We start from the raw sequence: 15,209 nt of genomic DNA, 5'->3' as shown, positions 1-15,209 counted from the left end.
GATTGGTGAGGCATGATTTCCCTTTACAAAAACCATGTCGACTCTTTCCCAACAAATTATGTTCATCTACGTGTCTGACAATTTTGTTCTTTACTATAGTTTCAACCAGTTTACCTAGTACTGAAGTTAGACTTACCAGCCTGTAATTGCTGGGATCGCTTCTGGAGCTCTTTTTAAACATTGGTGTCACATTAGCTATCCTCCAGTCATATGGTACATAAGCTGATTTAAATAATAGGTTACAAACTACAGTAACTTAAACTGAAATTTCACATTTGACTTCCTTCAGAACTCTTGGGTGAATACCATCTGGTTCTGGTGACTTATTACTGTTTAGTTTATCAATTTCTTACAAAACCTCCTCCCATGACACCTCAATCTGGGACAGTTCCTCAGATCTGTCATCTAAAAAGAATGGCTCAGGTTTGGGAATCTCCCTCACATTCTCAGCCATGAAGACCAATGCAAAGAATTCATTTAGTTTCTCCACAATGGCCTTATCGTCCTGGAGTGCTCCTTTAGCATCTCGATCGTCCAGTGGCCCCACTGGTTGTTTAGCAGGCTTCCTGCTTCTGATGTACTTAAAAAAATATTTGCTATTACTTTTGAGTCTTTGGCTAGCTGTTTTTCACATTCTTTTTTTGGCCTTCCTAATATTTTTCCACATAATTTGCCAGAGTTTATTCTCCTTTCTATTTTCCTCACTAGGGTTTAACTTCCACTTTTTAAAGGATGCCTTTTTGCATATCACTGCTTCTTTTACTTTGTTTAGCTATGGTGGCACTTTTTTGGTTCTCTTACTATGTTTGGGAGTATACATTTAATTTGGTATATACATTTAATTTGAGCCTTTATTATGGTGTCTTTAAAAAGTTTCCATGCAGCTTGCAGGGATCTCACTTTTGGCACTGTACATTTTAATTTCTGTTTCACTAACTTCCTCATTTTTGTGTAGTCCCCTTTTCTGAAATTATATGCTACAGCATTGGGCTGATGTGGTGTTTTCCCCACCACAGAGATGTTAAGTTTAATTATATTATGGTCACTATTACCAAGCAGTCCAACTATATTCACCTCTTAGACCAGATCCTGTGCTCCACTTAGGACTAAATCAAGAATTGCCTCTCCTCTTGTGGGTTCCAGGACTAGCTGCTCCAAGAAGCAGTCATTTAAGGTGTCAAGAAACTTTATATCTGCATCCCGTCCTGAGGGGACACGTACACAGGCAATATGGGGATAATTCCCCCATTATTATTGAGTTTTTTATTTTTGTATCCTCTCTAATCTACCAGAGCATTTCACGGTCATCATCACCATCCTGGTCAGGTGATCGGTAATATTTCCCTACTGCTATATTCTTATTATTCGAGCATGGAATTACTATCGATATAGATTCCATGGTACAGATAGTACATTTAAGATTTTTACTCCATTTGATTCTGTGCTTTTTTTCATATATAGTGCCATTCCTCCACCAGCATGACCTGTTCTGTCCTTCCGATGTATTTCATACCCTGGTACCATTGTGTCCCATTGATCATCCTCATTGCACCAAGTTTCTGTGATGCCTATTATATCAATAGCCTCATCTAATACAAGGCACTCTGGTTCACCCATCTTATTATTTAGACTTCTAGCATTGGTATATAAGCACTTTAAAAACTTGTCACTTTTTAGCTGTCTGCCATTACATGATGTAACTGAATGGGACTTTTTTCGTTTGCTGTTTCTCATCAGATCCTACCCGTATTTTATCATCTTCCATTCTCTCCTCCTTACTAGAACATAGAGAATCTCCATTAATAGCTCCTCCCCTAAGGGATGCCTCTGTCTGACCCACATGCTCCTCTGCACCTGTCAGCTTTCCCCCAGCCCTTAGTTTAAAAACTGTTCAACAACCTTTTTAATTTTAAGTGCCAGCAATCTGGTTCCTTTTTGGTTTAGATGGAGCCCATCCTTCCTGTATAGGCTCCCCTTTTCCCAAAAGTTTCCCCAGTTCCTAATAAATCTAAACCCCTCCTTTTACTTCTACGCTGAGAGTATGAATCCAGTGTAGGTCAACAGAAAGAAAGTCATTAAAATCTGCCAGCTGTTTTGTGGCCTATGTAAATTCACAGTGCAGTTGTTAGATGGCAAGTGCACATGTCACATCCTCATCTCTAGTTCTAAAATAAAAAAGGAAAGGAGAGGAAAAATAAAGGTGCTGCCCTTACCTGATTGCTCTTGTCCATTAGCTGATTGATGGTTTCATTCTGTTTCACCATATCACGTTCCAGTTTCTTATATTTCAGCTTCCAGTGTCGAATGGATTCCTGAGCTTTCACTTTCAACTCTTCTTTCTTCTTCTCAGTGTCTAGCCTAAGGGTCTCAGACTGCCTGAATTCAGCAAGGTACCGATCTGCTTCCTTAGTAGACTCTTCAAGTTGCTGGGCCAGCTCAGCAGTTTGGAGTTCAGTTTGCCTCCGTTCACTCTCACAGGCCTTGTAGCAGCTCTGTATCTCCTTCAGCTGGTCCAGCATCCTTTGCTGCTGCTTCTCCCTGTTTTCCAAGTCAGATGTTAACACCTGTATACAAACACATTGTATTATAAAAGTACAGTCCTTAGGGATACACAATATGAAATAGTAGTAAAGTAACATACAGTGTAGCTTATGAATAAATCACTTTCCTATTTATAGATTACGTGCAACAACTTAGAAGATCATTGTAACTAAAGATGGAAAAACCTGTTATTCACAGAATACATCTCCCTGTAATGGCAACTCTTAGCGCTCCAACAGAGGGTACAAACAGTACATTTATATTATCTTGAATTTTACTGTAAGTACCTGGAATCCAAACACTCCCCTTTTGGTGCTTAAAATCCTGGCTGAAGTTTTGTGACTCAGGCCAATATCTAATATTTAATCACAAGTCAAATATTCCCTCACCCAGCCACCTGTTCCTGAACGTTTCATAAGCAGACACCATTTTTTTTAAAAAGGGTATTTTAAAAATGGATCTTGCTGTGAATTCTAGTATGCAGCTAGCTAAAACAGTATTTTTTTTGAAAATACATTTTTACAAACAATGAATAGCACACAGCAATACTTTAGGACAGAAAGTAAAGAACATTATGTAACTGAAACTGTTGTGAGAATTTAAGTAAATTGGAAGATTATTGGAATTGCTATTCCTGCTCTTTCAAAATGCACTATGGGATTTTCAATAACCTCAGATGGCCAACATGCTGTGTTTATCTCCAGCAGCACAGCACCCCTTAAAACCAAACTGGGATATTGATTCAGTACTAACTCAGAAATAAGAATGCCAGCTACACAGTCACCAGGACCATTTTTTGCAGCATATTTGGGTTATCCTTGTAGGTGTTCCATCTCTTATTCATATATTTCACTGAACATCCCACTGATAAAGATCTTAACAGCCCAGAATGTCATACCTAAAGGCATACCTAATGTACACTGTCTCAATGAGGTTCTGAAAACTATATAACTTTCTCATAGGGGCCAAATAATTATAGAACAGGAAACACACTAAGACAAGATCTATGCTTTCCTTCTATTTTAATTTTAATATAGAAGGTGAAAGAAAGAAATGCAATTTTAAACATCTTACATATTCTGACATTCATCACTCTATATATAAATGAGTCTCCAGTCTCGCCAATTTATACAAGCATCTTTCTGTATATTAAAGCTCCACAAATGCTTCATGAAAATAGCATGGGGAACAAAATGGCAAATGAAATTCAGTGTTGATAAATGAAAAGTAATGCACATTGGAAAACCTAATCCCAACTATACATATAAAATGATAGGGTCTAAATTAGCTGTAACCACTCATGAGAGAGATCTTGGCGTCATTGTGGATAGTTCTCTGAAAATATCCACTCACTCAATGTGCAGCGGCAGTCAAAAAAGCTAACAGAATGTTGGGAATCATTAGGAATGGGATAGATAAGAGAACAGAAAATATATTGCCTCTATATAAATCCATGCTACATCCACATCTTGAATACTGCATGCAGATGTGGTTGGCCCATCCCAAAAAAGGTATATTAGAATTGGGAAAAGATATAGAAAATGGCAACAAAATGATTAGGGGTATGGAACAGATTCCATATGAGCAGAGATCAATAAGACTGGGACTTTTCAGCTTGGAAAAAAGACAACTAAGGAGGTCTATAAAATCGTGATTGGTGTGGAGAAAGTAAATAAGGAAGTGTTATTTACTCCTTCTGATATCACATGAATTAGGTGTCACAAAATGAAATTAATAGGCAGCAGATTTAAAATAAACAAAAGAAAGTATTTTTTCACACAACGCACGGTCAACCTCTGGGACTCTTTGCCAGAGGATGTTGTGAAGGCCAAGACTATAACAGGGTTCAAAGAAGAATTAGATAAATTCATGGAGGACAGGTCCATCAAGGACTATTAGCCAGGATAAACAGGGATGGTGGCCCTGGCCTCTGTTTGCCAGAAGCTGGGAATGGGTGACAGGAGATGGATCACTTGATGATTACCTGTTCTGTTCATTTCTTCTGGGGCACCTGGCATTGGCCACTGTTGGAAGACAGGATACTGGGCTAGATGGACCTTTGGTCTTACCTAGTAAGGCTGTTCTTATGTTCTATTTAGTAGCAGTAATTTTGCTTATGTATCATATAATCTTTGTTTTCCCCACTTTGGTGATGTTTGTAGAAACTTGATCTTTTAGTGTTCACCCAATCTGGCTGCCTTCATGAGTCCAGAGGCAACTTTATGTACTAGAATGTTTGAGGCTGGATTTTGAGACCTTCACCTCTTTTTCAGAGAGCAGCAGATGCTGAAATAGTACTGGGGAGGCAATAGGCTCAGCTTCTAGAAAGAGAAGTCTGATTGTGATGATTCTACAGTTATCCCCACTAGCCAATACAATTGCAACACAGAGCCTCCAGAAGAAGCCATGACCTATACCAGATGATGAAAGGGAGATGCTCAAGAGTTGTAAGAGGAGCCTTTCCATTCCCTAGGCAGGAAGGATTGCCATGCAAAAAGGGCATAAGGATGGGTAAAAAGAAAAGGATTATCCTTAAGGGTTCTCAGACTAATGTGTGCATGTCATCTCCTATGCTTCAGAACACCAAGAAGGAATTCCCCTGCTTCCCTCCATGTACACAGATATGCTACTGACCAGGCACATTATGGTGGAAAAGCACATTTGCCTTTATCCAAAACATTAGACATTGGCTGCTACCAGAGGTTGGATACCAGATTTGATGGATTATTCATCTGCTTTGGTATGTGAAATTGTATGGTCCTGTGATGTGAAAGGCTGACTTTCAGAGGTGGGAGAGGCATCTACATTGGGCTAAAGAGAAATATAAACAACCATACATTTAATTAAAAAAAAATACTATTAATTATCAACCATCTAATATTGTAAATTCTCTACTCACTAGTACTAAGACTTTATAACTTGTTATTTCCATCTGAACTCAAGTAAACACAGTCTGTCTGTATCTTATTGATATACCAGTCCAGCAAAGGTCACAAACAAACCACAGGGCAACTATTAACTAGATGATCTCGTAATATTGCTGACAAAGCACCAAGATAATGATGCTTATTCCCAAGATTAACTAGACAAAGAAAAAGAAGCACACAGTGCTATTTTATCTTGGTAAAATCCTGAGTTTTAAAGGACAGATGAAGCCACTCTTGGATTCCAGGCTTTTCCAGCATCACTCTCTGAGAACACTGAACAAAGTAATTATCATTTTCTGGATTCATTTTATGACTATTTGACCTATAAAAAGCCTTAAGTGGCTTGGAACCTACCTAAAAGAAATCCTCTCTCCTGACATCCTGCCACAGCTGTAGTCAGTGAAGACACCTGAGAGGAACCCCACTGTGAAGAAAGAGAGGTTTGCTAGCAGGGCATTTTACACTAAGGCCCCAGATCACTGTAACTTGCTTCTTCCACTGGCCTCTATAGCCCATGTTTGTTAGCTTTCAGGGCACATCGTTTTTACTCCCTCACCTGTGAGGAGATGAGTGTTCAGTAGGGCTGGTTAGTGGTGGTATCGGACTTGAGATTGTGTGGGCAGGTTGATAAGTTCTTTTTATATTTATACTCTTGCTGCATTACTTGATTTGACTGCCGGTAACTGAGGGGTCTTTTTCCTTATTAGTGTATTTTTAAAAAGTGATTGCCAGAGTGCACCGAGCATTGAATGTATGCTCTTTTATTGTCGTTTGTAAAAAGAAAAGAAAAAACATAAATATTGGTTAACCAGTCATTAAGAGGAGGAGGGCAGGTGCTAACAGCAACATCTCTTAACTATAGGCCTGCCTTTCTCAAATATATTTTTTCCCTCACTGTGTGCACATATAACTATCATTAGTAAGAGTTAGAGACTCTGAACAACCAAGCACTAGGCAAGGTATGGATTATGAAGTAGCAGTTTTCTACTCCTGAGATGCTGTAAGAACAGTGAATGAGACAGGCAATGATTTGTTAATGCCATTGTCCAGTCAGGTTAATAATTTACAAAACAATAAGTATGAATGGTTTTAACTACTGTCTTTAGCACAGGGCAAGAACCAAGTTAGAGGCAATGTACTTAGCCTCTTTTGGCAGAGTACGTCATATAACTATTGAGCAACTCCTTCTGGCTAATCCAAAAGTAATAGTGTTTGATTTCAGAGGAAGCAGCATTCAGTCTTCCTTTGCCAGAAGCAGGAGCTAGCCTAATGCAAGGTCTTGGGAGAGGGGGAAAATGATAAGTGGGAAAAAATGGAGAAAGCCCTAGAATCCCTCCTTCACCATCAAAACAGAGTTGTCACCCTTATTTTACAATTGTCTGACAACTAAACAAGATTACATTACTTTCTGCATTATTCTCTGTAATTCCTTGTAATGAGTATGAAGAGGCAGTGTGATCTAGTAAATAGGATACTGCACTGAAAGTCGACCTGGGTTCTAATCCCAACTTTACAAATGACCTGCTGTGTGACCTTTAAGTATATTCCTTCTCTGTACCAGTTGTTCTCCTTGCACTCTATGTCTGTGTTGTCAATTTAGATTGCAAACTCTTCCGGACAGTGACTGTCTCTCATTATGTATTTGTACAAGGATGAGAACAATGAGACTTGTATCTTAGTTGGGACCCTTAGGCACAACAGTAGAACAAATATTAAAATAATAAATAAGAATACCAAGCTAAGTCTTATATAAACATCAACAAAGTAAAATGGAAATGTGTCTACTGGTGAAAGTGTAAATATAGAGAATGACCACAAACTTGCTCTACTATCCTATACACAAATATGATTTTTGGCTCATCAAGAAAAGTAACTGTTTAAACTTGTAAAATCTGCCTAAGAGGAGAATTTTTTAAAAAGATACTTAAGTACAATATTTATATACCATAACCTTTGAAGACTATGGATTCAAATTTGGAACATGGTAGAAGTTAAAGCAGCCAAATAAAACATCAGAAATCATTATGCCTACCCTTCCACAGCTTTTCTACAATGGCTACCCTTTTGACTCATTCACCAAACAATATTTGATTACATATGCTGTTATCACTTTCCATTTACTGACTCTCTGGTGATAGCATAAGGGATGTCAGTCCAAAATAATAGGTTTTCCAGACTTTCTGGGTTATTAAAAATAATTATTTCTCCACAAACCTTAAGAGAACACATCTTGTTCATATAACTACATTTTCCATGTACTTGTTAATGAAACATTATTCTAAGCTTAAGCAAAGTACAGAAAACAATGTTCAATTAATTGAAGACACTCATCTCACTGTGGAGAAGTAAAATGTTAACCTCCATTTTATGAATAATATTATTCACTGTAGGGAAACATTTCTTTGGATTATTTATCCTTAAGCACAAAGAGATATAATTAACTTATAGACACCAGCAACCAGTTTGATTTCCACCAGGGAAAATCTAGCCTGTGGATCTAAAGAATTAATTCAAATATATGCTCGTGCATTTTATTTAGCAATTCCTGCAAGTGAAATAGAACTTTCTATCTAGAAATAACTAAATCAGTCTTGCTTTACTTAATTTTTTTATATTTATTTTTGGGGTTCTGGCAAGCTAGTTATTCAACCCATCCCCACATTCAGCACAATAGGAACTGCCTGAGGGGAAGAATTAGCTTTGCATATTTACCGTTAGAGCTATTGAATGCAATGAGGGTGACATAAGGTGACATTGGCCCTTTATGAGGGAGCAAGGCAAATGCACCTATGCCTGGTCAGCAGACCCCAACTGGGCTACAAGAGAAGGCACCTGAGCCTTAGAGGGGTGAAGCATGGATGAATCAGGCTGGAGAATCAGCCCAAAAAGGGGCAGAGAGAGCAGACATAGGGTATATCTACACTGCAATTAAAAATCAACTGCTGGCCCATGTCAGCTGACTCAGGCTCGCAGGCCTCATGCTAAGGATCTGTATAACTGCAGTGTAGACTTGCAGGCTCGGGAAGCAGCCAGGGCTCTGGGACCCTCCCACCTTGCAAGGTCCTAGGGCCCGGGCTCCAGCCCAAGCCCGAACATCTTCACCACAATTAAGCAGCCCCTTAACCGAGCCCCACAAGCCTGAGTCAGTGCCATGGGCCAGCTGCGAGTATCTAATTGCAGTGTAGGTATACCCATAGGGCTCTCACTACTGGGTCCCTGGGAATAGGCAGACAGACCAGAAGCAGAAAGTTCCCTGGGAATGACCGCCAAAGTTCCCTGTGAGGGGAGGCAGTGGGATCCTGCTGAGAGAAACCCAGTGAGTTGGAGCCAGAGAGCTGAAGAAAGCAGAAGCAGCAGGAAGTTCCTAGAAGAGGCTGCCAGAGGCCCTTGGGAGAAAAGGCAGTAGGAATCTGCCAGGAAAAAGTGGCCCTCCAGGCAGAAAACCCTGGCTGGCAGTGCTCAGTGAACGTAACACAGAAGATTCCTGCAGGAAGCCCAAACTGGAAGGACAGACTTGAAGGGGGGAAAACACTGGGAGCTGTAGTCTAGGGTAGACTGAGGAACTGATTTTGTCTGTTTAGCTTGTGTTTCAAAAAATAAAATTGCCTGGAAAGAGACTCTGGGTGTAGCAGTGGGTCCTTTGTGAGTGGGGGAGAAGGCCAGCTTGTTACATGGAGGAAATGCCAGAAAATAGATCAAGACAGAACCAGATTGATTTCACTTGATGCCAGAAGCCAATCCAAACACCCAGAACTCCTGAAACAGGAAAATATAGGGTAACATGGAGTAGATATATTGTTCGCTAGAGAAGAGGGTGAATTAATGGACTTTGAAGCGCCTGGGGAAGGGTAGTATGACTTTTGGTGTGCATAAGGCTTACTGAATGGCTGAGGCTAACCAACCCATGATCATGCAATTGACAGACTTTGGTGATAAAGGATTTTTATCTAAAGACCTGAACTGAAATGAACAGAAAATCTAGATTTTCCAGAATACCATGTCCTTAGAAATAAGGGCGATGGAACACTTTTCTTCAGCTAAAGGGGTGTTTCCAGGAAAGAAATGGAGGAAGTGATCCAAAACCTACAAAACATAAAATAAAATAATATAGGAAACTACTTTATCAGAATCTGTTGAGAAACTAATAGAGCAGTTGAATACCAATGTAACATCTGATCTGTCTGTACAATAGAATCTGACTCTACATTACTGGCTCTAAAACTACATTTTTCAATTTGATAGGCTCTGTTCAAGCTACAACTGAACTTCATATGTTTATATGGTTGTTTGTCTTCCCTAGTGATATCTGAATACTGTTTAGCTGAAAGATATACAGGGTAACCAGAGGGTCCCTGAGAGAAATTATATAAAGTAGACAGTATTCTCAACTGTACGTTTTAAACTTGTTTTTGTTCTATGATCTGTTTTTTTCATATGATGATGTATCATGGCCAATGGTTTTGTTTTCCTGGCCAATTTTTTTTTTCCAGAATTATCCTACAAACCAGTGATCTGGAACATACTAATAGGTTGTTACAGTAATATATCTAGTGACTTTAATTTTTCCAGCAATAATGCAATCCCTTAATTATCATTTTTGTATCCTGAATCCAAAACTAAAAATATATAAAAATGATTAAAAATATACAATACCCATTTAAATCCAGAAAAGAAAAAAAGAAACACTTTTAAAACTTCAAGTTTAGAAGAGTACAATGCTACATCTCCAACATAAATAACAACTATTCCCCATTTTTTTTAAAAAAAAGTTAAAAACTAAGGAACTGACAATTTAAGGGCATAAATACTGCCATCAAATAAAACAGACTACCACAGTCCAATTACAACAAACAACTACATAATTACTGTCACATCCATGTTATCAAAACAATCTTATATCTGATATTTTGATTTATTGATCGGAAATGTTATGTGAAACAAGTCATAGTAGTCATTTTCTGAGCAGTGATCGCTTGAATGGGGTATCCTATTTAGCAAGGTATGTTGTAATCTCTGTGCTTATTGTAGGCCTGTTAATAGGCTGCATTTAAAGAATTTTAAATAGAAAGCTATTTAGGTAGATAGAGTATATAAGAACTGTGATATATATAATGTTATGTTACTAAAGCTAAATGATAATGTAATGTTTTTATGCTTAATTTTGATTTTTATGTGAGTTAAGATTGTTTTGATAATGTGAAAATGATTATGTGGATGATTGCTATCATTGGAAGAGTATTTTATTTTATGGCAGTGTGTATACTCCTAGTTTTCCATTTCCTTACTTTTTAACATTTTTTTAAACAAAGAATAGCTGGTATTTAAGTTGGAAACATAATATTGTACTTTTCAAACAGAACTTTTGCTGTGTTTTCTTTTGATTTTCTAGCTATAGGATTTTAAAGTATTATAAACAATTGTCATTTCAATTTATCTACAGATGTCAAGATCTCATTGTCATTTCAACCATGTGGTATCCCAAAGTTCTGCCGCACTTAAGACTGATGATCTGTTCTGACAGAGCTTAGCAGCTTCACAGGACTAAAGCTTGAAGCTAAGCACATAAGAACCTCTCAGGCGTTGGCCTTCTGCTATTATCTAATTCTACAATATTTGATAGTTCATATCAAAAGCATTATACAAACCAAAGGTATATTTTATTATGGAAGAAGCAGAGCAACTACTACAGTTAATTTGTGGCAGAGTTAACTGTGTCTATCCTTCCATTTAAGGTAGCTCAAAATTTAAAAAAAAACCCACCACCTTTAAAACTCTATTTGTCAAGACTTGGATTCTGCCTGAAGATAAACATTTTTTGAAAGTTTTTGAGCGGGAAGAGAGGGAACCATTCCCCGACACACAAAACAACTCCACCACTTTCCCCACTATTTTTTACTATGACCATAAGATTTGGGTGCCATTGTGCCAGATGTAGTACAAGACACATATAGAGATAGGCCCTACCCTGAAGAACTTCGAAAAATGGCAACAATTTATTTCCAACTGCTGCACAGTGGACACTGTGTAGAAAAGAATAGTTACTTACCACACAGTAATAGTGTTTCATTGAAACACTATTGTCAGTGTGGATCCCACAATAGGTGCACATGAGCCTCATTGATTGGAGTCGTTTAAATAGCAGCGCCGGTCAGGACTGCACTTACATCCTCTGCCTCATCATGCAAGGGCCTAAAAGGCAAAATGGCCTTGATCCTCCCTCAGTTCCCCTGCAACTCTAAACCCATGTTACCTGAAGACTCCAAAAGCAGGGATGGAGGGTGGTTCACGAGATTCACACCAACAAGAACACCTCAAAGAACCATACAGTCTTTTTGAGTATGTGTCAGTGTGGATTCGCACTGTAAGTGACTAGCAAGCAGTATCCTCATCAGGATGGAGGGCATCAGGAGCATCAGCTGTATCAGTCTAACAAAGACTGGAGTACAAGCCCTCCCAAACTTTGCACCAGATCCACCAACCAAGTCCAGTGCATCATGCTTGACAAACAAGAGAAAGCTGCTCGACACAATAGCTTTGTAGATTTCAGATACTGGTGCATTGCAAAAGCATACTGTAGATGCTGCTTGGGCTCTGATAGAATATGTGCTTGTGGTAGGAGAGGGACATCAGGCAGATGGTATCATAGCGAGATATGTGTTATTTTGAAAGTCTGTGAGATGAAATGGCTAGGTCTTTGGAACTCCCAACCATAGCCACAAACACACATGAAGCCTGTGATGGGGTGTCCACCCCACACAGGACTGGAAGGTGTTAAGGTGGCCGGATAGGCTATTAACTCCACAAGCTGAACCTGGAGGAAGAGCCAGGGATTGATTGCAAGCAGGCTCTGTTGGGAAGAAAGAGACTTATAAAGCCAGGAAGCTGGCAACAGACTGGGGCAGCCATCACTCCCTGGGAAGAGGGAGGGCTGCCCCAGCCTCGTCCCTGCCAAAGCTGTGGCCCCACTCCTAGCCCCGGGGAGGGGGGAGGGGCATGACCATGAAAAGTTTGGAGACCACTTCTTTACACCAATGCTTGTGTAAACACCAATGCTTGGGTAAACATGAAGAACTGAAATTGCTCATTATTAAGCATAAATTTGATCTAGTTGTATTACTGCAAGCTGGTGGGATGATTCGCACTACTGGAATGTTAAAATCAGAGGTTATAACCTATTTAGGAAGGACGAAATGGACAAAAGGAGAGGGGGAGTGGCACTGTGTCAAAAATGGCTTTACGTGTTTCTGAGTCACTGATAAATCAGAAAAAAATTATCTTGAATGCTTATGGATTAATGTCATAACAGATTAAGCACAAGATAGACCATACTGGTTAAAAAAATCCTGACCTGGATTAGAGGGGAAGGGAAAACAGCTATAATAAATTAAAAAATAACAACAAATGGAAGAAGGGGGAAGTTGATAGTAATGAATATACATCATAAGATAGGAATGGTAGAAAATTAATATGAGAAGTAAAAGGGACACAAGGAAAACTCTATGGTTAGCAGAGTTAAGGACAATAAGAAGGAATTTTTTAAGAACTAAAAAAGAATCCCACCAATCGTATTGGTCCTTTAGTAGATGGAAATGGTAGAATTATCAATGATAACGTGGAAAAGACAGTGTTCAATATATATTTCTGTTTTGTATTTAAGGAAAAAAACAGATGGTACAGACTCATCATATAGTGATAATACCCCTTCCATTCCACCATTGTTTCAGGAGGAAGTTAAACAGAAACTACAGAAGTTAGACATTTTTAAAAATCAGCAGATTTAGGTAACTTGCATCCAAGAGTTTTAAAAGAGCTGGCTGAATGCTGGCTTTCAATACATCTTGGAGCTCTGGGGAAGTTCCAGAAGATTGGAAGACAGGTAATGCTGTACCAATTTTTAAAAAGGTAAACAGGATGACTGGGGCCTTGTCTACACTATCGCTTAAGTTGACATTAGTTAGGTCATTTAGAGGTGTAAAAAACCCACTCCCCTGAGCGATATAGCGTACTTTGACTTAACGCGGTGTCTATACCATACTATGTTGGGTGGGAGATGCTCTCCTGTTGGCATAACTTTCACCTCTCGTTGAGGTGGATTAATTATGTCCATCGCATCTTCATCGATCACAGCAGTGCCGATTTAGTACGGTGGTGATGAAAAGTCCTCACGTAATTATAGCCCTGTCAGTCTGACATCAATCTCAGGCGAGACAAAAGAGCAGCTGTTGCAGGTCTAGATTAATAAAGAACTGAAGGATGTCATGTAAATAATGCAAATCAACATATGTTTACGGAAAACAGAACCTGTCAAACTAATTTGGTATCTTTTTTTCCATGAGATTGCAAGTTTGATTGACAAAGGTAATGGTGTTGATGAAATATACTAAGACTTCTGTAAGCCATTTGTCTTGCTACAGTACAACATTTTGATTAAAAAACTAGAATGATATAAAATTAACATGGCACATGAATTAAAAACTGGCTCACTGTCAGATCTCAAAATGTAATTGTAAATGGGGAATCATCATTAAGTGGGGGGGGGGTGTTTCCAGTGGGGTCCTGCAGGGATCAGTTCTTGGTCCTACAGTATTTAATATTTTTATCAATGACCTGGAAGAAAATATAGTATATCTGATAAACTTTGCAGATGACACAAAAATTGGGGTGGTGGTAAATAACAAGACAGGTCACTGATTCAGAGCAATCAGGACTGCTTGATAAATTGAGCACAAGCAATCAATATCCATTGTAATATGACTCAATGAAAACATTTAGGTCAAAGAATGTAGGCCATAATTAAATGATGGGGGACTATATCCAGAGTAGCAGTGACTCTGAAAAAGATTTGAGGGTCATGGTGGATAATCAGCTGAGCATGAGTTCCCGCTGACTCTGTGGACAAATTAGCTAATGTCATCCTGAGATGTATAAACAGCGGAATCTCAAGCAGGAGTAGAGAAGTTATTTTTCCTCTGTATTTGGCACTAGAATACCATGTCCAGTTCTGGTTCCCACAATACAAGAAGGATGCAGATAAATTTGAGAGGGTTCAGAAAAGAGCCAGAAGAATAATTAAAGAATTAGAAAACGTGCCTTAATGTGATAGACTCAAAGAGCTCAGTCTAGTTAGCTTAACAAAGAGGAAGTGAAGGGATGACATGATTACTGTCTATAAATATATACATAGGGGACAAATATTTAATATTGGGCTCTTCAATTCTAGCAGAAAAAGGTACAATGAAATCCAATGGCTGGAAGTTGAAGCTAGACAAATTCATACTGGAAATAAGACATACATTTTTAACAGTGAGGTTAATTAACCATTGGAACAATTTAGTAAGGGTCATGGTGAATTCTGCATCATTGACAATTTTTCAGTCAAGATTGTAAGTTTATTCTAAAAATTATGCTCTATGAATTATTTTGAGGAAGTTCTATGGCCTGTGTTATACAAGTGATTAGACAAGACAAGCACAATGGTCCCTTCTGGCACTGGAATCTCTGAATATATATCTAAATTGTGCACAGGAATAAATGTGTGTCACTTAATGCACTGTATCACCTGCCGTAAATGGTATATGTGTACAAGGAGCAATTTCCTACACACACATATAGCATCATACACTCAAAATTATAGTCCACAATCATTATACAAAGTATATCACATATTTTATACAAAAATCTTATACGAAGTTCAATTTTCTCTTTGGAGTTAGATAGTCGTAAGTTGTTTAAGTAAAGTAT

The 15,209-nt window shown here is 38.5% G+C and overlaps 1 protein-coding gene across 10 annotated transcripts in view; it reads right to left on the bottom strand.

The window, feature by feature from the left end:
- CEP128 (centrosomal protein 128) overlaps positions 1-15,209 on the bottom strand; it is a 432,173-nt gene that overhangs the window by 287,491 nt on the left and 129,473 nt on the right. For all 10 annotated transcript variants that reach the window (XR_005597581.1, XR_005597582.1, XR_005597583.1 and 7 more), the window contains one exon: positions 2,214-2,564. Coding sequence is in view for 7 of the 10 variants with exons in the window: in XM_039534734.1 (XP_039390668.1) it covers positions 2,214-2,564 (351 nt within the window). In the remaining 3 variants the exon portion in view is untranslated. The remainder of the gene's footprint in view (positions 1-2,213; positions 2,565-15,209) is intronic.

The sequence above is a fragment of the Mauremys reevesii genome, linkage group 4 (assembly GCF_016161935.1).
Source record: "Mauremys reevesii isolate NIE-2019 linkage group 4, ASM1616193v1, whole genome shotgun sequence".
Lineage (NCBI taxonomy): Eukaryota > Metazoa > Chordata > Testudines > Geoemydidae > Mauremys > Mauremys reevesii.
Note: the sequence above shows the minus strand (reverse complement) of the source record. Positions and strands in the feature narration are given on the sequence as shown.